At 34.6% G+C, this 22,615-nt stretch overlaps 1 protein-coding gene across 3 annotated transcripts in view; it reads right to left on the bottom strand.

Annotated features, from left to right (window-relative positions):
* MPP6 (membrane palmitoylated protein 6) overlaps positions 1–22,615 on the bottom strand; it is a 106,139-nt gene that overhangs the window by 30,160 nt on the left and 53,364 nt on the right. For all 3 annotated transcript variants that reach the window (XM_025381187.1, XM_025381188.1, XM_025381191.1), the window contains 3 exons: positions 14,334–14,486; positions 8,828–8,980; positions 7,886–8,113 (listed from right to left, as the gene is read on the bottom strand). In XM_025381187.1, coding sequence (XP_025236972.1) covers positions 7,886–8,113; positions 8,828–8,980; positions 14,334–14,486 — 534 coding nt within the window. The remainder of the gene's footprint in view (positions 1–7,885; positions 8,114–8,827; positions 8,981–14,333; positions 14,487–22,615) is intronic.

A 22,615-nucleotide genomic window follows, 5' to 3' on the forward strand; every position in this document is an offset into this window, starting at 1 on the left:
GAGTGAGACTCAAAAAAAAAAAAAAAAAAAGGTTGGAAGAAAAAAAAAAGTGAGTATTTCTAATACAAAAATATCCAGTACCCAACAAGGTGAAATTCATGATGCCTGGCAGCCCATCAAAAATGACCAAGCATGCAAAGAGGGAGGAAAATATAACCTACAACAAGGAGAAAAATCAAGTGATCCAGAAATGACAAATATGCTAGAATTAGTAGACAAGGACATTACAGTAATTGTTTTAACTTTACATATTATATTCATGGTTCAAGAAACTATAGGAAGGATTAAGTCTATTAAACACATGCAGATATAAAAAAGATGCAATTCGAACTTCTAGAAATGAAAGCCAAAATATCTGAGATGAAAAATACCCACTAGGTGTGATTAATAGCAGATTAGAAGTTGCAAAAGAAAAGATCAGTTAACTTGAAGACAAAATAGAAAATATCCAACATGAAAAATACAGAGAAAAAAGGCTGAAATAAATGAACTAATCAGTGAGCCACGGGACAACTTCAAGAGGCCTAATATTCATGTAACTAAAGTCACCAGAGGACAGAAGAAACAGAAAAATACGAAAAATGTCTGAAGAAACTACTGTCAAAGTTTTTCCAAATTTGATGAAAGAAATAGTCTTTTCAATAAACTGAGCTGGAAAAATTGAATATTCATATGCAAAAGATAAACTTTGATCCTTTCCTCACATCCTATATAAAAATTAACATACAGTACATGTATCATAGACTCAGATGTACAGCATAGATAGAACTGTAAAACTTGTAGAAAAAAAAATTGGAGAAAATCTTCATGACCTTAGGTTATACAAAGACTTCTTAAATAAAGCCACAAAAGGATGACTCAAAGAAAAAAAATGATAAATTGGATTTCATAAAAATTCAGAACTTGTGCTCTTTGAATGACATTGTTAAGAGAATGAAAAGACAAGATAGAGACTGGAAGAAAGTCTTGGCAAATCCCAATTCTGATGAAGCACTTGTATCATGAATACATAAAGAATACTCAAAACTAAGAAAAACATTTCAACAAAAAATGGACAAAAGATTTGAAGACACTTCACCAAAGTGCACATAAGTATGGCAAATAAACACATAAAAATATGTTCAATATTATTAGTTATTAGGAAAATGCAAATTAAAATCACAATGAGATACCACTACACACTATTAGAATGGCTAAAATTTTAAAGACTGGCCATACCACATGTTGTTCAAAATGCAGAGTAATTGGAACTTTCATACAATGTTGGTGGAAATTTAAGTTGGTATACTAACTTTTGAAAATAGTTTAGTCATTTCTTCAGAAGTTCAACATATACCTACCATATGACTCAATCCTTCAACCCCTGGTATATACTCAAGAGACTTATATGCAAATGTCCATAGCAGCTTTATTTGTAAAAGCCCCAAACTGGCAACAAAAAAAATGTTCATCAGCCAGGTAATGGATAAACAAACTGTGGTACAGCCATGCAATGGAATATTACTTGTCAATAAAAATAAATGAACTATCAATACACATAACATGAATGAATCCCCAAACAACTATGCTGAGGGAAGCTAAACAAATGAATCAAACAATATCCAAAAAGGATTACATGTATTCCATTTATATAAAAATATGGAAAATGCAAAATAATTTAAAGTGACAAAAAGCAGAGCAGTAGCTGCCTGGAGTCAGGGGTGGGAGAGAAAAAGGGAGCAGGAGGGAAGGATGAGAAGTGGCACCGGGAGGCCAGGAGCAATGGCTCATGCTGGTAATCCTAGCACTTTAGGAGGCTGAGGCGGGCAGATCGCTTGAGCACAGGAGTTCAAGACAGCCTGGACAACGTGGCGAAACCCTATGTCTACAAAAAAAAAAAAAAAAAAAAAAAAAAAAAATTAGCCAGGTGTGGTGGTGCATATCTGTGGTCCCAGCTCCTCAGAGGGCTGAGGTAGAAGGATTATTTGAGCCCTGGGAGGCTGAAGCTGCAGTGAGCTGTGATCATGTCACTGCACTCCAGCCTGGGTGAAGGAGTGAGGCCCTGTCTCAAAAAAGAAAGAAAGAAAAAGAAATGGACACAAATAAATTTCTGGGAGTGTTCATCATCTCAATTGTGTTGATTTCACGGGTACATTATGTATGTCCACATGTATCAAATTGCACACTTTATTTATATAAACTTTATCTCAAGGATATTTTTAAAAGTAAATATAAAAACAGTAGAAGTACTGAGAAAACATGGCACAGGAATACACTATGCTTATGCAAATGACAATAATTAGTGGGAAAAAAATTAAATGGATGAAATGGCTAGAAAATCAGTTCCACCTTGACCCTGATGTTAAATCAGAAGGTGGCTAGTAATTCATTTGGGAATGTGTTGGCTTAACATGGTGCACATGTTGCTTATAGAACCTAGTTCTTAAATCATAGTTTCAGGTCCATCTGAATCTGCACTTCAGAGTGAGTGACAAGATGGTGAACAAAGTGATTAGCATTGCTAAGAGATTTTCCACAACACTAGCTGAGATGCTTTTTCTAAAAAAAAAGGAAGGATGCTTTTTCTAAAAATTTTCAGTGTATGAACTTGGTCTACTTGGTTACATACAGATGTACACACACATTTTTGAGAACAGCAAGGTAACAAGAATATATGTTTGGTTAAAAAAGTTTTGAAGGGCAATCCATGTTCCTCTCTGATAAATATCTGAGGGCCACAAATTCAAGCCTCAGCCAAATAGAAAATTTTATTTTAAAAATCATACATAAATTAGCCGGGCATGATGGCACACACCTGTAGTCCCAGCTACTTGGGAGGCTGAGGCAGGAAAATTGCTTGAACCCGGGCAGTGGAGATTGCAGTGAGCCAAGATCACGCCACTGCACTCCAGCCTGGGTGACAGAGCTAGATTCTGTTGGAAAAAAAAAAAATCTACTAACTACTAACCTAGGCCAAAATTATACTAATCATAATTCTTACGTTTATATCACTGGTTTATGCAAGGACTGCTTTTGTTGATTTAATTAGTTTTAATAATATAATAGCTACGCACTTGCCACCTAAAACTAACATTAAAATCCTACTTGATTCTCCTGCTCTCATTCCATCCCATCCCATCATTCTGGTTTCCCCAACCAAGGCACACTTCACCCTGAATCTTGGATTCACAAACTCCTTGCTTTTCATTTTGTATATAGTTCTATTGCATCTATATGTACTCTTTAAAATTATATAGTTATTTTAAACTTAAAGTATCATGCTATATGCATGTAATCTTCTGGGGTTTACATGCTTATTAACATGTTTCCAGCTGTACATACATAAGAATTGCTCTAGGGAATTACTGCAGCTGGATATATGTGAATATTGAACTCTAAGAGACATTATTATTTTTTTTTTTTAAACTTTTCTTCCTAATGTGTTTATAACAATACACACTGCCACCAACAATGTAGAAAAGATGCTGTTGATTCACAGCTATAATTTTACCAACTTAATGGTATATCACATTATGATTTTTAATATATCTTTACATGTTTACTGAACACATGTCCCCTTTTACTTGATTTTTCTATGCAGAATGAAACACAATTTCAAACAGTATCCCTAGAATAACCAATTTCCCCCCATTCATTGAATCATCTCTCCTTTCCACATTGAAAGACATTTTCTCTGTCACATATCAAAGTAATATGTATGTGTAGGTCTCTTTCTGCGCTCCCTAAAAGTCCACTGATCATGCTCTCTCTTCCTATGCCAACAACACAGCATCTTAATTCCTAAACATTAATAATCAGACCCCATTCCCGCTTTTCTGGTTCAAAAGTGTCTTGGCTATTCATCTTACCAAATTCCATGGAAAACCCTGTTTTGACTGGAATTCCATTAAATCTGCAAGTCAATGCGTGAAAAATCAACATCTTCACAATATTGTCTTCCTGTCCATGACATGATATACCTGCTTATTTAGATCCTCTTCATAATTCCTTTGTGTAGAGGTCTTGAATTTTTTAGGTTAGATTTATTCCTAGACATAAATGTGACATTCTCTGACTCTACTATAAATGATGTCATAGTTACATTTCTAGACGTTTGCTGATGACATACAGAAATGCAATTGAGTTTTGTGTCTTAATCTTATTTTCAGGTACCTTGATAAACTCCTATTATTTCTAATAAGTTGTAGTTTTGAGGGGTTTCTATGCAAAAACTCATATTTGTAAATAAAAAGTTTTATTGCCTCCTTTCCAAACATTTTGCTTCTATAATTTATTTTTGTCATACTGTACTTATGTATCCTTCAAGAAAATATTACATAGAAGTGCTGCTAGTGAGCATCCTTCTCTAGTTTCTTTCTTTTTTTTTTTTTTAACTAGGCAAAGCCTTTATCTTTGTTTTAAACTATTTTCTGGTTCACTAATTGCAAATAAATAACTGTGTATAATCAATAATTAAAAAGTAGCATTGTCCCAGTGTCCAAGGGCCTTGGAATTTAAAATATCATAGGTTTACATTTTATCATATATAAAACAAACATTTTAAAAACAGTTAAAATTCTTGAAATTTTATTATTTTTTAGAAGCTGAATCAATTCAGTTTGCCTCATTGTTGGAAGCTTCATCAAAATTCTGAACAAGATCACCACTTCCCCAAAAGTAAGTGGTACTTTCCCATCCAGCTTCTGCCAGTTTCGTTAAGCTTGTTGACACCAAGCTGGTTTAAGACACTGGGTGGCATTTCTGTTAGCTGCTTTGTCTCAGCATGGCTGGTATAATGGTCAAAGTGTTTGCTGCTAGAGATGTCTGAACATTGGGATTGTTAGTGTAGATCACCATTCCTTGGTTTGTAAACATACCTCTTTAATATCAGAGATATTGCTTATTCCTACTTTCTTTCAGGAGAACTAAAGATTTTTTTAATCATCTGTTGCAATAGATAATGTTTGCTGTATCATCTGAGGGCAGTTCCTTTTTACCAATGCACAATTGTGCTTGAAATTTGGCAAGTTTTTCTCGGTTTGTGAAGGCTTTTTCATTTTATAATGAAAACGGAAGTGGAATTTCGTGAGTGGAAATAAAACTTCGTGCGGTATTGGGGTTGGCACTAGAGGTCTCAGGCAGACCAGCTGAAAGGCCAGTTTCTGACTTTAAAGGGAAAGCTTCTAACATTAGTTAACTCACAATAACGTTTGTTCTAGTTTTTTTTTTCTTTTGTAATAAAATTAAGGCTTTTCTCTTCTATTTCTAATTTACTAATCATTTTTTAAAATCATTGAATTTTATCAAATTCTCCATTGAGGTTATTCTCTTTTCGTCTGTTAATGTGCTTAGTTACATATGGATTTTCTAATATGAAACTCTCCTAGCATACCTGGGATAATAAATCTAACTTGGATATGTTGTATTATCTTTGTTATACACACAATCAAATCTGATTTGCTAATACTTTGTTGAGAATTTTTAATGAATATCCTTGAGTGAAATAGTCCTGTAATATATTTTGTTATATTGTTTCTAGTTGTCCAGGTCATGTTGGTTCCAAAGAATAAGAGAGAATTCCTATCAGCTGGCCTTAATAAACAAATGGAATTATGAATAGCCTCTGGGAATCTAAGCTATATATAAGTTGAAGAACTTCAGAATTGGCTACTTCTAACTCACTCTGGTCCTCAAAATTTAAATATAGATACTTATGTCCCATAGCAGATTCTGGACTTTTACCAAGCACCTGAAATGATTCTGATAAAGATAATCTACTGACTATGCTTTTGAAAAACATTACCGTGGTACAGAAGAGTTCCTGGCTTTCATTTGCTCTTGCAGCAATCCAGACCTGAGACAAGCTCCACAGCACTACACGGTGGAGATTTTAGTGAAAGAGTTGAAGAGGCAAAATGCCCTTGCTTCCCTAGCATCTTTATAGGATGTCCACGGTTTGCAGATGCCCTGGTTTATGTCTATGATTCCAGCATATGAGTAATGTTCCCTTTTTCATTAAAAAAAAAAAAAAAGTCTCAACTTGGATGTTCTTTTGGAAGCCTTCATGTTATAGTTTCTCTTCTTCTTTATGGCAAGACAGGTCTCAGGTTGCCTCAGGCTTGTAAGATGACTCCTCTCCTACGTGAATTTATTCCCCCAGCTCTAAATGCTAAGTGAAAAGCAGAGTTTGAGAGGGTATGGAACAGGGAAAACTTATCTTTAAACCAAGGCTAAATATCCTTGCATTTCATCGTATTCATTTAGTTTACCGGATGCAAAATCTATGTAGGAATGTGGGCCAAAGCCCTAGTTATTAATACTCTAAAATTTTATTTTGCCTGTAAAAGTCTATTATAGCCATGGTGAGCTAGAAGAAGTCTGGAGTTTGGACTACAGAAGGAAAATAAAATCTTCCTACTACAACTAACACATAATAATAAATAAAATACGTAAATTCTAGATTTTACTCTTCCAACCTACCCAAGTCCAAGATAAGGCCTCAGGTGTCACAAATCAAAATTTGCCAACTGAGGAATAAAGGTAGCCTGAGAGGTACTACTGATATGAAATGTCTAAGTACTAATATCATTTATTTTTCACAATTCTTTTCCTTGAGGACCACGAAACTACCTTCATTTCAACCAAAGTTAATTACAAGCCTATCTATTTTCAGAAGTTCAATTTACATGCTAATATTCATGACTAAATAATCTATCCTTACCTTTGAAAGAACAGTTTAAAATAGACATTCAATGAAATGTTATTTCAAATAACTGTACAGAAATGTAAGAACTAGACTTTTAAGCTCTCATTTTAACAATATGAAATAAGATACACTGGCAGTATCTTATGTAAGAAAACTTATAATTTCATTCATGTATCAAACAATACACTTCTGGAATAAACCTGAACATTAGAGGTACCTACTTCTACATTACTTAGGCTTGAAAACCCTCTCTTTGGTTCCAACACTATCATCCTTTTCAATTCTTCCTCTGCAATTACTTTCTTACTCTTTCTTTATGGTTCCATTTTACCACTACTGCCTCATCACCACAGAAGTGCAGCCACTTCTTGAGCACTATGTGCCAGGTGTTGCTGTGACAGCACTACATGAATTAACTCATTTAATCTTCATAACAAACTTCTGAGAAAACAAATTTTTCCCTAACTATATAGATGAGAAAAATGAAGCACAGAGAAGGTAAGCTGATAATTGGCGGCACTGGTATTTCAACCTAAATGGTCATTCTAACCATTCATTAGAGCTATTGTTCACAAATCACCTCACACCTTCAAATATCTGCCACCTGGTTACATAATCTCATGTCTCTTCTTTTTGAATTCACTTAACATACTGAGCCTAGACAATCTCTATAACTAAAACATTTTCCCATTCAATTATCTAGTTTACCTAAAATTAGTTTTAAAATACAGATCAAACGTGTGCAAACCAGGGGTCCAAGATTTTCTTTATACCCATTCTCTTTTCTGGCCTCATCAGTCATTTCATCCATCACACAAACACTAAGCTGGAGGTGATCTGGACTGCATTTTTAACCTCTCCCAGGGCCTAACACAATGCCTGAATGTAACAGCTGTCAGAAATGTTTGCTAGATTAATAATTCAAAGACTTTATGGTTCTTCTGATACCTGGCTGTAGGTTACTGTTATGCCAGGGTTCCTGGTGTTTACAAAGAAATCTTACTACTTTCTTTATAATAGTAAACTAGCATTGTTTAAACATTCAAAAATTCACTCATGACAAAATAAGGCATTTCAGAATACTCAAATCAATTGTTTTTCTCTTTTCTTTAGCAAAATAGTAGCAACTGATAGTATTTCCAACATTGTGATTAAAAACATGAAAGTATTTTTAATACTACCAAAAATTTTATTACTCACCTGTTGAGGAGTAATGGTATCTCTATAACTTGGTAAAATTTTTAGGGTGACACTTCCACTAATATTTTTCAGTAATTCTTGTAATTCCTTTGGATTGTTTCCAACCTCATGTCCATTGACTTCTTTAATTATATCTCCCACATGAAGTAGACCTTGTCGATCTATCATTCCCCCATGGAGGATTCGGGCGATTACCAGATCATTATTTTCCACCCTAAATGTCACACCCTATGAGAAATAAGAAAGAGATTTCTCATTTATTAGGGAGAAATGCTTAAATATTCATGAACATATGTAAGAAAATAATTGTAAAACTATGTAAAATGAATCATTCTTACTTTTCATATGTTCTCTCCTGTTTCAATATTTCACTCCCATTAAACTGTGTACTAGTATAGTTTATTACACTAGTGGATAGGATGTATCTTACAGGCTAAATGGAAACTCAGAGCAAAAAAAGGTATTTTGTGCATTCTGATGGATTTATTCCTGGCTTTTCCTTTTTTGCACTCACTGTTCTTATAGTCAGATCCAGAAGTAATAATTTTACCAAGGAATAGTAAACTTCACTACTTAGAGAGTCCTAGTATGGCTTCAATTTTTAATAACAACTTCCTTTTATATTTTGATACTGTCAGTATTTCTTCAAAGGGCAGTTCATGCCTTCAAAGGGTAGGAAGAAACATAGTAGTCATCTTCTGAAATTTTTTGCTACCCTTTGCCATATTTCTACTTCTAGCTCAGTTTAACTTTTCATTTTGGTTTAATTTTGCAGACTAAACCAAATTGAGAGAGCATCAGCTGTGTCTTTATACACAGGCCAAATAAGAATACAGCTTTCATAACATTATGAAAAGGAAAAAAAATGCAATAGAGTAGTGACTGAACCACAAATTATGTCATATTTCAGATTTAATAGGGCACTGATTTATCTATACTCACCAAAGGTTCCCCAGCTCTTTTGTGAATACCAAGAATACGAATGGCATCTACTGGTAATAACTGATTATTGATAGAAGAATTATTCATTTCTGGACTTGATGGAGGTGAATCATAACACTTTGATGCCACAATATCATGGGCCTCCAACAGTGACTATGAGGAGTCAAAATAGCCTGTGGTTATTTACAATACGTTGATGAAATATGTTACTAAAAGTACTTTGTTAGTTCATTATTCCAAGGGCTTACTCAAGGTACATAGTATTAAATTCCCAAATATCAGGTTGATCAAATAAATATATAATTTTTAAGAGATATAAAAATATATAGTTTTATTATCATCAAATAATATCATATTCCTTTTTTGAGATGTGAAGAGATTGACAGAATTTAGTGATGCTTTTTAAAAACTGGCAAGTTCACTGTAAACTGAACCTAGGTTTCCAGTCTGGTACAAAGAAGGTACTGGATTTCATTGCCACCATTGTCATCATATCAATATTTACCATCAATCCTATTTACTAAAATACCATAAAAATTCAAATTCAAATGACATTTTTACCTAACATTGCTATGTTAGTAATATGATATACTTTTTATATGTACAAAACGTCTGTTAAAAGATGTTCAATAGAAAATGGATAAATATTAGCATCTTATATCAGTGACAGAAAATTTTATATTACCAATAAAGGTTTTAGTTTATGAAAAGAATATTTTTTGAGGAAAAAACAAGTCAGTAATAGTCCTGAATATAATGTATTTTTTTAACTCCCAAATTTACTATGCATGTGCTATCAGTATGGGTAGTTTTGATCCAGCTTTCTAGGAACTGCTTTTTTTTTTTTTTTTTTTTTTTGAGACGGAGTCTCACTCTGTCACCTAGGCTGGAGTGCAGTGATACAATCTCGGCTCACTGCAATCCCCACTTCCCAGGTTCAAGTGATTCTCCTGCCTCAGTCTCCCAAGTAGCTGCGACTACAGGTGTGTGCTACCATGCCCAACTAATTTTTTGTATTTTTAGCAGAGATGGGGTTTCACCGCATTAGCCAGGATGGTTTCGATCTCCTGACCTCGCGATCCACCCACCTTGGCCTCCCAAGGAATTTCTTAATTAATACTAAAATGTTAATTTTTTTTTTCATTTCTTATCCTAAAAGAATACTTTTTAGGCCAGGCATGGTGGCTTATGCCTGTAATCCCAGCAGTTTGGGAGGCTGAGGCAGGTGGATCATGTGAGGTCAGGAGTTCAAGACCAGCCTGGCCAACATGGCGAAACTCTGTCTCTACTAAAAACACAAAAAATTAGCTGGGCATGGTAGCATGTGCCTGTAATCCCAGCTACTCGGAAGGCTGAGGCAGAATTGCTTGAACCTGGGAGGCGGAGGTTGCGGTGAGCTGAGATTGTACCATTGTACTCCAGCCTGGGCAACAAGAGTGAAACTCTGTCTCAAAAAAAAAAAAAAAAAAAAAAGGAATTTTTACTGCAACTGTGCATATTCAACATAAAACTAAATTTAAACATTCTTGAGGGGCTGGATACAATCCAAGTTCAAAAACAATAAATCAAAATAAAAGCAAAAAATATTAACAGGTTCGGGATAAAAGCAATCAGAATAATTGGTAATTTCTGGTCATTTCATAAAACAATTCGTAAAACACTGGAGAAAAAAATTCAATAAAAACAACTCACAAATACATATGTAAGGATTCTTCCTATAAATGCTGGAAATTGCTAACCTGGGCTGCTTAGTTTTCCACCCTATATCCTCCTTAGGCAGTATTATTTTCTCCCATGACTTGAGCCACTACTTACGCACTGACAACTCTTAAATTTCTATCTCTAGTTCAGAATTCTCATGTGCTTCAGATTTTTATAGTAAAAATTTGCCCACAACTCGTCAAAGTCATGGCAATTTGAAAATTAAAAAAAGGGAATGTAAAACATTAAAACATTGAATAAAAAATCCATAGATCCACAATTCTATTTTTAAAAAAAGACTGAAAAAATTCATTTGTTACCACTTGAAACTGCAATTTTAAACAGCTCTTCACTTTGAAACTTAGTAAAAGGAAGGTTCAAGTACATTCCTGCCTCTTCAGTAGGAAATGCACTAAGCAGCCCAGTTGATGAGAAGCTCAACATTATGGAAGAATACTAGCTAATAATGTAGAATAGAAAAACATTTTGCAACCTCTGATGAAAGTGCTGATTTACAACCCAAAAGCTAGAAGAAGATGAAAAATAACAAAAATTAGAGCTGAGCTGAAGAAAACTGAGACACAAAAAACCTTTCAAAAGATGAACGAGGCTGGGCATGATGGCTCACGCCTGTAAACCCAGCACTTTGGGAGGCCAAGGCAGGTAGATCACCTGAGGTCAGGAGTTTGAGACCAGCCTGGCCAACACAGTGAAACACCATTTCTACTAAAAATACAAAAATTAGCTGGGCATCGTGGCACGTGCCTGTAGTCCCAGCTACTCAGGAGGCTGAGGCAGGAGAATCGTTTGAACCTGGGAGGTGGAGGTTGCAGAGAACCGAGATCGTGCCACTGTGCTCCAGCCTAGGTAACACAGTGACTCCATCTCAAAAAGTAAATAAATACATAAATAAATTTTTTTTAAAAAATCAACGAATCCAGGAGTTGGTTTTTTGAAAAAATTAATAGACAAGTCACTAGCTAGACTAATAAAGAGAGGAGAGCCAAATAAACATAATTAGAAATGATGAAGGGAATGTTACTAGTGAATCCATATAAATAAAAACAACCATGAGAAACTACTATGAACACTTCCATGCACACAAACCAGAAAACCTAGAAGAGACAGACAAATTCCTAGACATATACAACCTCCAAAGACTGAGCCTGGAATAAACTGATTCCCTGAATAGACCAATAACAACCTCTGAAATTGAATCAGTAATAAATAGTCTATCAACCAAAAAAAGCCTGGGACCTAATGGATTCACAGCTGAATTCTACCAGATGTACAAATAAGAGCTGGTACCATTCCTACAGAAAAGTTATTCCAAAAAACTGAGGAGGAACTCCTCCCCAACTAATTCTATGAGGCCAGCCTCATCTTTATATCAAAACCTGGCAGAGACACAACAAAAAAAGAAAACTTTAGGCCATATCCTTGACAAACATTAATGCCAAAATCCTCAACAAAATACCTGCAAACCAAATCAATCAGCACATCAAAAAGCTAATCCACCATGAGTCAAGTAGGCTTCATCCCCAGAATGCAAGGTCTGTTCAACATTTGCAAATCAATAAATGTGACTCATCACATAAACAGAACTAAAGACAAAAACTACATAATTACCTCAATAGAGCAGAAAAGGCTTTCAATAAAATTCAACAACCCTTCATGTTAAAAATTATCAATTAACTAAGTATTAAAGGAACATACCTCAAAATAATAAGAGCCATCTATGATAAACCCACAGCCAACATTATACTGAATGGGCACCTGTAAATAATATTGTGGTATCAAATGGAGAAGTCTAAATATGGTATGTGTATTATATGAGACGGAAGTTCACTGAAATAGAAAATTAGAAATAACTGGCCGGGCGCGGTGGCTCAAGCCTGTAATCCCAGCACTTTGGGAGGCCGAGGCGGGTGGATCACGAGGTCAGGAGATCGAGACTATCCTGGCTAACATGGTGAAACCCCGTCTCTACTAAAAATACAAAAAACTAGCCGGGCGTGGTGGCGGGCGCCTGTAGTCTCAGCTACTTGGGAGGCTGAGGCGGGAGAATGGCGTGAACCCGGGAGGCGGAGCTTGCAGTGAGCCGAGATCAGGCCACTGCACTCCAGCCTGGGAGACACAGCGAGACTCCGTCTCAAAAAAAAAAAAAAAAAAAAAAAAAAAAAAAAAGAAAATTAGAAATAACTAAAGAGTAAAACACGTTTGTGCAAAATGATCTCAAATTAGTAAAAAAATTACATACGTACATTTGTGCATAGAAAAATATGGGCAAATATGCACCAAGACAGTAGAGTATTGATCTGGGTAGAAGAAAGGCGATGTCTTCATTTTTGTATTTTTATTTGCTGGTATTCTAAAATTTTTATATGTTACACTTCATATAATGTATGTGCTTATATATTTATTAAGTTATAAATATTTATTACTAATATGCAGCATTCCTGAAAACCTAGATCCTTCCAATGTACCACAAACCTAAGATGGCCAGTTTCCTTAACATAAAGATGTCCAAAACATTCTCTTCTAGTGTTCCTTATCTCATTGAACAGCCATCAATTGTTTAAGTCATAGTGTTATCAACTTCCCATCTCTCTTCCACAACTGTCATATGCAACCAATCACTAAATCCTGTTGATTTTACTGATTAAAGCTTGAAAGTGTTTAAATTTCTTAGTATCTATATGTACTGCCATCATAATTTCTTGTCTTGGAACTTAACCATCTCATTTCACAAACCTGACCTTTCCCTGGTTAATACCCATCCCATACCTAAAGTTTCCCATTGTCCTTAGGATAAAGTCCAAATAATTCAGTTTGTCTTCATAAGGACTCAGTCAACTGGGACCTGCACAGGAGATGTCTCTGAGATATGTGTCCATATTTCTTTTGTACCTAAGATACTAATTTATGTCGGAACCATCTCACTATAAACCTTCATATTTTGCAGTAACATTGTTGAAGAGTCACATAAAATCTTTGGCTGAGAAAGAGCAAAAGGCTGTTACCATTTGATTTTCAGTGCTAAGATTTGCAGAGAGCAGGTGACATTTACTTTATTCTATCCCAGCACCATTCTTTTTCCACTAAAATGCAATGTCCCAGTCATAAATCAAGTTACCATATATGGCTGGGATGTATTTATCGGGGATTTCCATTCTTTCCAATGAGTTAATTTTTCTAACACCTTCCCCAATACCACACTGTCTTAATTATTATACGTTACAAGAAATCTTGCCTGCCTTTTCTCTTCTGAAATGCATTCTTCTTTGTAAAACTGATGAACTCGTCACTGGTACATGCCATTGCTAAAATCATACTTATTTCTGTACCTGAGGAGATTATGTTATATAATGGTTTCTATACTGTCACAGCTCTCTTATGTTCCATGGTCACTGACTGCACGACAATCTTGAGAAGCAATACTAAAAAGTATTGACTAAGAAACAGAATGGTAGCGAGGAAGAAAAAAATCCATTATCATAGTGAGGAAAATGGCTCCAGCATGTGGTCTGATGGTGAATTAAGGTTGTTTTCTTTAATGGCACAAAGGAAAATCCATTGTGATGTATTTCTGCAACAGTGTACATTTATGTAGCACTGTAGTTACAAACGTCTGTTTATATATCCTCAGCATATCAGGACATTAAAATACCAAGGTTGGAATTTACATACTTACCTATTATAGCCCTAAATAATCTTTGAAGAAAACATCACCTTAAAGTGGAAAGTAAAGGAGAATACTTTGGGAATACAGGGAACTTGAGAGTTAAGTGATAGGGAAAGTTACCTGGAAGTGAGGCTCTTTGAGTATACCAACCAGTTCTGCCACATTTTCATCCACATTTATTAGAGGAGTGATGTCTTCAAGAATTTCATTGACTAATTCCAAGTTATTGTCACTGACAGCTTCTAGTTTGGAATCTTCTAGCCTCTCATGAGCCTGAAAAAATAACAGTGTATTAAAGTAATAATACTTACTTGTTTTGCACCAGACCATAGTTTATTTCTTTTCCATAAAGTTTTAAAATACATTACTTGGAGGTTTAATTCATGTAAACCAAATTTAATATTTCAACCAGAGGCAATATATAGATTTTACAGTAAGTATACCAACAAATATAATAAATCTTGGCCTCTAGTTCTATCCTGAAAGTCATGAAAAACTCATTTTTATAACTAAACCATAAAAAAACGGGACAGGTCAGCTGACTATTTACAAAACCTATTACGGTCCCTTACCACCAAGAGAATGCATAACAAAAACAAGGAATAGGAATGTGAAAATTATATATGCTAATATTTTTTAAATGATAAAAATAATTTTGGAAACCCCAGAATACAGAAGCTCATATCTTCCAATGTTGAAAATCAGTGAGAAAAAAAGTCAGTTTAGAGCAGGTGGTCCTTAAATTGGATTTTGAAAGACTACATAATTAGGGAAATGATCCTCTCCTGTCTTTATAAGTAAAGTTGTTTTTTTCTTAATCTCACAATCTTTTTTCACAGAAAATAGACCATGAACCACACTGTTACAGAAAGTAAGTAATTCTAATCATCCTTTCATGGTAGGGGTAAAGCCGAGTTTTAAGTTCAAACTGAGAATGAACACTAAGCAGGCTCCATCTTTTAAGCATTCCTTGCTTTTCTGATAAATGGTTGCTATATAATTTTGAAGACAGGAAAAGCATAATTATTAAAATTTAATTCATACATAAAACCATGTGGATGGCAAATCTTGTATCTTAGGATTCATTTCAAGGATTGCTAAAGAAAAATCCACATTTCAAATGGTAACAGTATCAACTAAACTTTTTCAGATACCTAAACTATAATACTTCAGATGGGGTTTTTTTCCCCCCATACAGAGTGGATCCTTCAGAGTCCAAATAAAACATTCTAACTTTTAAAAGACAATTTTTCTTGTTTAAATCTACTTTTTCTAGGTAATTCACAGAAAATAAGTTCTTAAGTGGAAAAGAGAGCTACATATTAAGCAAGATTTTAAAGAAAGACCTTAAAAGAAGAAATTCTAAAAGTCATATGAAATACTGAGAAAGAAGAAAAAACTCTTACTAAAGAGAAAGAAAAGTATCAAAAGACCAAATGTAATTTAAATAGAGGAAGAAGTTTTATGAGATTTAGATTAAAACAAATTAAACTACGGTGGCTCACGCCTGTAATCCCAGTACTTTGGGAGACCAAGACGGGAGGATCACTTGAGTTCAGAAGTTCAAGACCAGCCTGGCCAACATGGTGAAACCCCATCTCTACTAAGAATACAAAAATTAGCCAGGCATGGTGGCGGGCACCTATAATCCCAGCTACCCAGCTAGTCAGGAGGCTGAGGCAGGAGAACTGCTTGAATCCAGGAGGCAGAGGTTGCAGCGAGCCGAGATCATGCCACTGCACAACAGCCTGGGCAAAAGAGACTCTGTCAAAAAAAAAAAAAAAAAAAAATTGGACTAGAAAATGCCACAAAAAATGAAAATGGGTAAATTTGCAATGTTCTGAACATATAATACAAGCCAGATAAGGATGAGAAGATGAGGACACTCAATATTTATCATAAAAAGATTATCACCATTGGAAAAAAACAGAAAATAATCTACAGAATTAGTTAACTCTTATGAAATAAGCTAGAATTGCCAACTATTTAGATAGAAATATTTGCTGGAATAAACAGCCACTACCTGATTTAGCATCTTTAACCTTGTAATACTCGAATTATTTTAACATAGTATAAAAAGAAAGCTTCGAAGGAAAAAAAAAGGAAGGAAAGAAACTTAACATCTACTGAAGGACTTTCTTTCTGTGTTGGATACTATATTCTAAGTAGTGTGTGTGTGCGTGTGTGTATTCAGCAAAGGTAGGTATATTATACTCACACTATGGACGAAGAAACTGATGCCAAAAAAGGCGAAGTGATTTGCATGAGTTCACATTACTGGAGAATGGCAGAGTCGGGTAGTCTAATACCAAGACTTGAACTCCTATCTACTAAAGCTTACTTGAGTTCATCTTTATATAGAGAGCCACTCTAACATTAAATTGCAGTTAATTATTCAATCCAATAAATGATGCATTATTCTCATTCACTTAAATGTATGACACATATCTCAGTCAGTTTAATTTAGTAGTTGCTTATTAGCATGGCTCTTCCAGTCTAGATGTGTTAATTCCATTACGCCGTATCTATCCTCATAGTTATTTTATACTTCTATGGTTCAGAATACTACTCGTCCCTTAGACTTTCACTCCTTTGCTCTAAGTAAGAGCTATAAAGACCATTTATTTCTTCAGGAAAATGTTATATGATTAGCAACAGTACTTTAGACATCAGCAGTCGTTGGTTTAATTCAGGACTTTGGGACAAGTTAAGGAACAGAAATGATCAATGACTTGAAAACTCCATTCCTTAGTATGTGTATTAACCCGATGCTCCCAAATTGGGTTAGGAGAAGTAGGAATGTGGAAAGACTGATGGCAAGAGGTTGGGGGTCGGGCGGGAGAGTCATGTGAGAGGGCAGAATCATGTTAGAAAAGAACCCCAAAATATCTGAAGATTTCTTCATATCAGCCTCACAGTTTGGTTCTATGGAAGAAGAGAATCTCACTAGAAAATACAAAACTTGAAGACAGAAAAAAGCTTTTTTTGAAACTGCAGGTCTAAATATATTAACATGGAAAACCAACATACTTGGGGTCAACTGGGATCAATTTTACTTTTTCTAAGAAAGCAAATGCAGGCCCACATTTATTAATATATAGCTTTTTAAGCTCTGAGATGTTGTCAGAAACTTGGAACCTCTAATTCACTTTAAGGTCAGATTTTTTTTTTTATTAGCCGTCAAGAGGCAAGTACCAACTTTAATTTAACTAATTAAACTAAAAAAGACAAAAAAAAACCACGCAAAAAAATCAGAGGAGCAAGTAAGCCATATGCTATTTAAATAAATAAATCTTGTTTCCTTTTTTTTTTTTTTAATATTAAAGACCACTATTGCAACACTAGCTTAACTCAATAAAAATATATTTCACTTGTCACAAGTGGTTGGAAGAACATTCTATGACTGGCATTGAGTATTTGCAGCTGATACAAATATGGCCTAGCCTTCTTAAATATCCTGTTCTGAGGATTTTATTCACCACCGCACCTTTGAGAAATGAACTTCAGAGAAGAAAATGTTCTTTCAGAACTTCTGGGTATTTCACTCAAGGACAATCCAACCATGCTTGCAAACAAAAGTTGTGGGCTATATCTAAAGTGACAAATACCATTTTGAAATAATAATCACATTATTATTATTATGTGTAGAAAACTGGTCTTTCTAAAACACAAGGGCAATATCATAAATTTTGTTTCTATATTTTGAGAAAAGAGCTATGTATGTAGTAGTTACTTATTATTTCTTGAAAAAGCTAAGTAAATGGGAAATAAGTTTGGCTGTGATCAAGCGCCACCCTCTTCTTTTATTCTAGAGACCTAAAACTCAAGATCAACATAGGTCCACAAATACTCAAAAACAAAGAAGAATTTTTGAGCAGACAGTAGAAATGAGACAGAGAGAATGGAGAACTCAATTTCTATTTTGTTTCTGCATACATTATATCAAAAAGGATGAGCTCTGTTGCTCTGAAAAAAATAAAAAAAGATGAGTAAGTATAAGTAAATCAGAATGGAATTCTCTAGTGAGTAAAGAACATACCAGAAATCACCTAGTTAACCAAAATACAAACTCAGAGATTAGATAAGTTACATATCAAGGTACTCAGGAAACTTCTAAATAGCACTGCTGAGCTTCTCTTAGATACATCTGTAGAATTAGGAGAACCACACAGAGGTCAAACAACTAGAAAAGGGAATCTGTTAAATTTTTAAAAGAAAAAAGAACATTTTAAAAGCTTGGCTTTAATAGTAGTCAGAGGAAATACAAAATAACCTTTTTATAACCTTTGAGTGGGAAAGATCTTTCTAACTATAACACAAAATCTGAAAGATACATACATTATTTCAAAAAAGGCCCAATAAAATTAACTTCATGAACGTCTTACATTTCTCATCAAAAATCGACAAAGTCAAAATACTAATGACAAACTAGCATCAAAACACAAATCATATTCAAGACAGAAAGCTAATGTCCCTACTTATGAAGGACTTCTACAAATCAATAAGAAAAAGATCAATGACTCATTAAGAGAACTGGGTGAAGAGTTTGAGCAAAAAATTCACAGAAAGAAAAATTCAGGAACCTGTCTTTAAAAATTTAATTTTATATTTCTAATTGACACATATTGTATATATTTATGGTGTACAATGTGATGTTTCAATACATGTGTATACACAGTATAATGATCAAATGGGGTAATTACCATATCCATTATTTTAAATATTTATTTTTTTGGGGATGACAACATTCAAAATCTTCTCTTCTGGCTATTTTGAAATATGTATTACATTGTTACTTGCAATAGTCACCTACTGTGTATCGAATATCTCAAACATATGAAAAGACACACAACTTCACTCATAAGAGTGAAAACTAAAACTAAAAAACTAAAACTAAAACTAAAACTATACTGAAATACCTTTTCTCTTTATCAGATTGGCAGAGATAAAAATTCTGATGAGTGAGAATGTGGGAGAAGACAGACATTTTGACATATTTTTTCTAGTGGGAACATACACTGGTAAGCAAATTGACCATATCCACCAAAATTACAGTGATTCTTTTTTTTTTTTTTTGAGATGGAGTTTTGCTCTTGTTGCCCAGGCTGGAGTGCAATGGCACAATCTCGGCTCATTGCAATCTCTGCCCCCTGGGTTCAAGCGATTCTCCTGCCTCGGCCTCGCGAGTAGCTGGGATTACAGGCATGTGCCACCACGCTTGGCTAATTTTTGTATCTTTAGTAGAGACAGGGTTTCTCCATGTTGGTCAGGCTGGACTCGAACTCCCGACCTCAGGTGATCCACCCACCTCAGCCTCCCAAAGTGCTAGGATTACAGGTGTGAGCCACCATGCCCAGCCTTACACTGATTCTTTTCAGATCTATCCTAAAAAGGGCTGTGTGTGTGTGTGTGTGTGTGTACAAAATAACACGCAGTAAGATTACACATTACAGTATAACTTGTAAGAAAAAGGCCATCTAAATATCAGAAGGCTGACTCAAAAAACCTGACATATCCATACAATAAAATACTATGTCACATTTACAAAGAATAAAGTTGTTACACAGGTACTGATATAAAATCTTATGCAAAAAATCAAGGTTTAGGATAGCAGTATAAACCCACAACTTCCATTATATTTACTAGTGAAAGATTAGATACCTCCCCTTAAGAGCAGAAATAAGACAAAGATGTCCACTCTCATCACTTCTATTTAACATCTGTACTGGAGGTTACAGCCAGGACAATTAGGCAAGAAAAATAAAAGAGTCATTCAGGTTGAAAAGAAATAACACTGTCTATATTCAGATGACATGATCTTGTATTTAGAAAATCCGAAGGAATTCACTAAAAGACCATTTGAATAAAAAATTAAGTTCAGCAAGGTTGCAAGATATATAAGATCAATTTACAAAACTCAATTATATTTCTATACACTAGCAATGAAAAATCTGAAAATGAAATTTAAAAAACAAGTCCATTCATAACAGCATTCAAAAGAATAAATACCTAGGAGTATAATTAACAAAATAAGTGCAAGACTTACACTCTGAAAATTACAAAACATTGTTGAAAGAAATTAAAGATTTAAATAAATGTTCATGGATTAGAAGACTTATCACTGTTAAGATGGCAATACTCCCCAGAATGAACTACGGATTCAATGCAAGGCCTATTGGAATCCTCAGTGACATGTTTACAGAAATTGACAAACTGATTCTAAAATTCTTACAGAGTTGCAAAGGGATCCAGAACAGTGAAAACAATCCTGAAAAAGAACAAAGTAGGAGTACTTACATTTCCTGATTTCAAAACGTACTACACAAAAGTTATCAAAACATGATGTTGACACAAGGAAAGATCAATAGATCAATGGAATAGAACTGGAAGTAAAAAAAAAAAACATGTCAGTGGCCAACTGTTGCATGTTAGACAAAGGTGCCCAAAACCACTCAATGGGGAAAAATATTCCCTTCAACAAATGGTGCTGAAACACCATATGAAAGGATAGTCTCTTCAACAAATGGACTAGAGAAGCACATGTAAAAGACAGAAGTTGGTGCCTAACATATAATATACAAAAAACTAACTTAAAATAGATCCAACACCTAAATGTAAGAGCTAAAACTAGAAAACTCTTGTGAAACATGGGTAAATCTTCATGACCATGGATTTAGCAAAGGATTCTTACATATGAGACCAAAATCACAAGGCAACAAAAGACAAAAAGACAACTTGGACTTCATCAAATTAAAAGCTTCTGTGCTTCGGCCGGGCATGGTGGCTCACGACTGTAATCCCAGCATTTTGGAAGGCCGAGGTGGACAGATCACGAGGTCAGGAGATCGAGACCATCCTGGCTAATACGGTGAAACCCCATCTCTACTAAAAACACAAAAAATTAGCAGGGCATGGTGGCGGGTGCCTGTAGTCCCAGCTATTCAGGAGGCTGAGGCAGGAGAATGGCATGAACCTGGGAGGCAGAGTTTGCAGTGGGCCGAGATCATGCACTACACTACAGCCTGGGCGACAGAGTGAGACTCCATCTCAAAAAAAAAAAAAAAACTACTTCTGTGCTTCAAAAGGCACTATGAAGAAAAGTAAAAAGACAATCTATATAATGGGAGAAATATTTGCAAATCATATATCTGATAAAAGACTTGTACCTAGAATACATAAAAGACTCTTACAACTTCATAATAAAAATAAATATGACTCAATTTAAAAATGGGCAAAGAATCTAAATAGATATTTCTCCAAAAAATATGTACAAATGGTCAACAAGCACATGCAAAGATGCTCAACATCATTAGTCTCCGGGGAAACACATATCAAAACCACAATAAAATACCACTTCATACCCACCAGGACAGTTAAGAACCAAAAAATCAAATATCAAGTGTTGAAGATGATACAGAGATATTAGGACTCTTGTACACTACTGGTGGGAATAAAAAATGGTACAGCTACTGTGGATAACAGTCTGGCAGTTCCTCAACGAGACAGAGTTACCTAGTTATATACTCAGGAGAAATAAAAACTATGTCTACATAAAAGTGTATCCAAGAATATTTATGGCAGCACTATTCATAATATAGGTTGAGTATCCCTAATCCAAAAATCTAAAATCCAAAATGCTGCAAAATCTGAAACTGAGAATTTTCCTAAATTAATGATGGACACCAAACCACAGATCCAGGGGGCTCACAGAACACTGTGCAGGATAAAAACCCAGAATTCTAAGTGTAGGTGTATTATATTCAAACTGCAGAAAATTAAAAACAAAATATTGAAAGAACAGGTGTTGGGGGGAACCTTACCTGTAGAGGAGCAAGCATAAGAATTATATTGAACTCTTCAGGAAACATGCAAAGAATAGAGTGAAATCTTTAAAATGTTGAAAAACAAAACAAAACAAACACCTCCACCAACCTGGAATTATCTATCCAGTAAAGTTATCATTCAAAAGTAAAAAACAAAACAAGACAAAACAAAAAGGACTTTTTCAAACAAAAATTGAGAATATTTGTTACTAGTACACCTGTCTTGCAAGAAATGTTAAAAGACATTCATCAGAAAGAAGGAAAACGATGTAAGTGCAAAACTTGGGTCTATATAAAGAAGAATGCTAGAGACAGGGAAAAAAAGGTAAAATAAAATCTTTTACTTTTCTTATTCCTAATTGATTTGATAATAGTTTTATTCACAACAAGGTATTTGATTATTACAGCTTATGAATAAATGAAATGAATGATAGCAATATTACATGGGACAGGAGGGAGAAACTGGAAACACTGTTATTTATAAGGTAGTTGCACTACCCATGAAGTGGTATGGTGTTATTTGAAAGTATATTAGACTGCAAACGACTGCGAAATCAAGAACTGCTAAAAGGTTTTTTT

The sequence above is a fragment of the Theropithecus gelada genome, chromosome 3, assembly GCF_003255815.1.
Source record: "Theropithecus gelada isolate Dixy chromosome 3, Tgel_1.0, whole genome shotgun sequence".
In the NCBI taxonomy this organism is placed as follows: domain Eukaryota; kingdom Metazoa; phylum Chordata; class Mammalia; order Primates; family Cercopithecidae; genus Theropithecus; species Theropithecus gelada.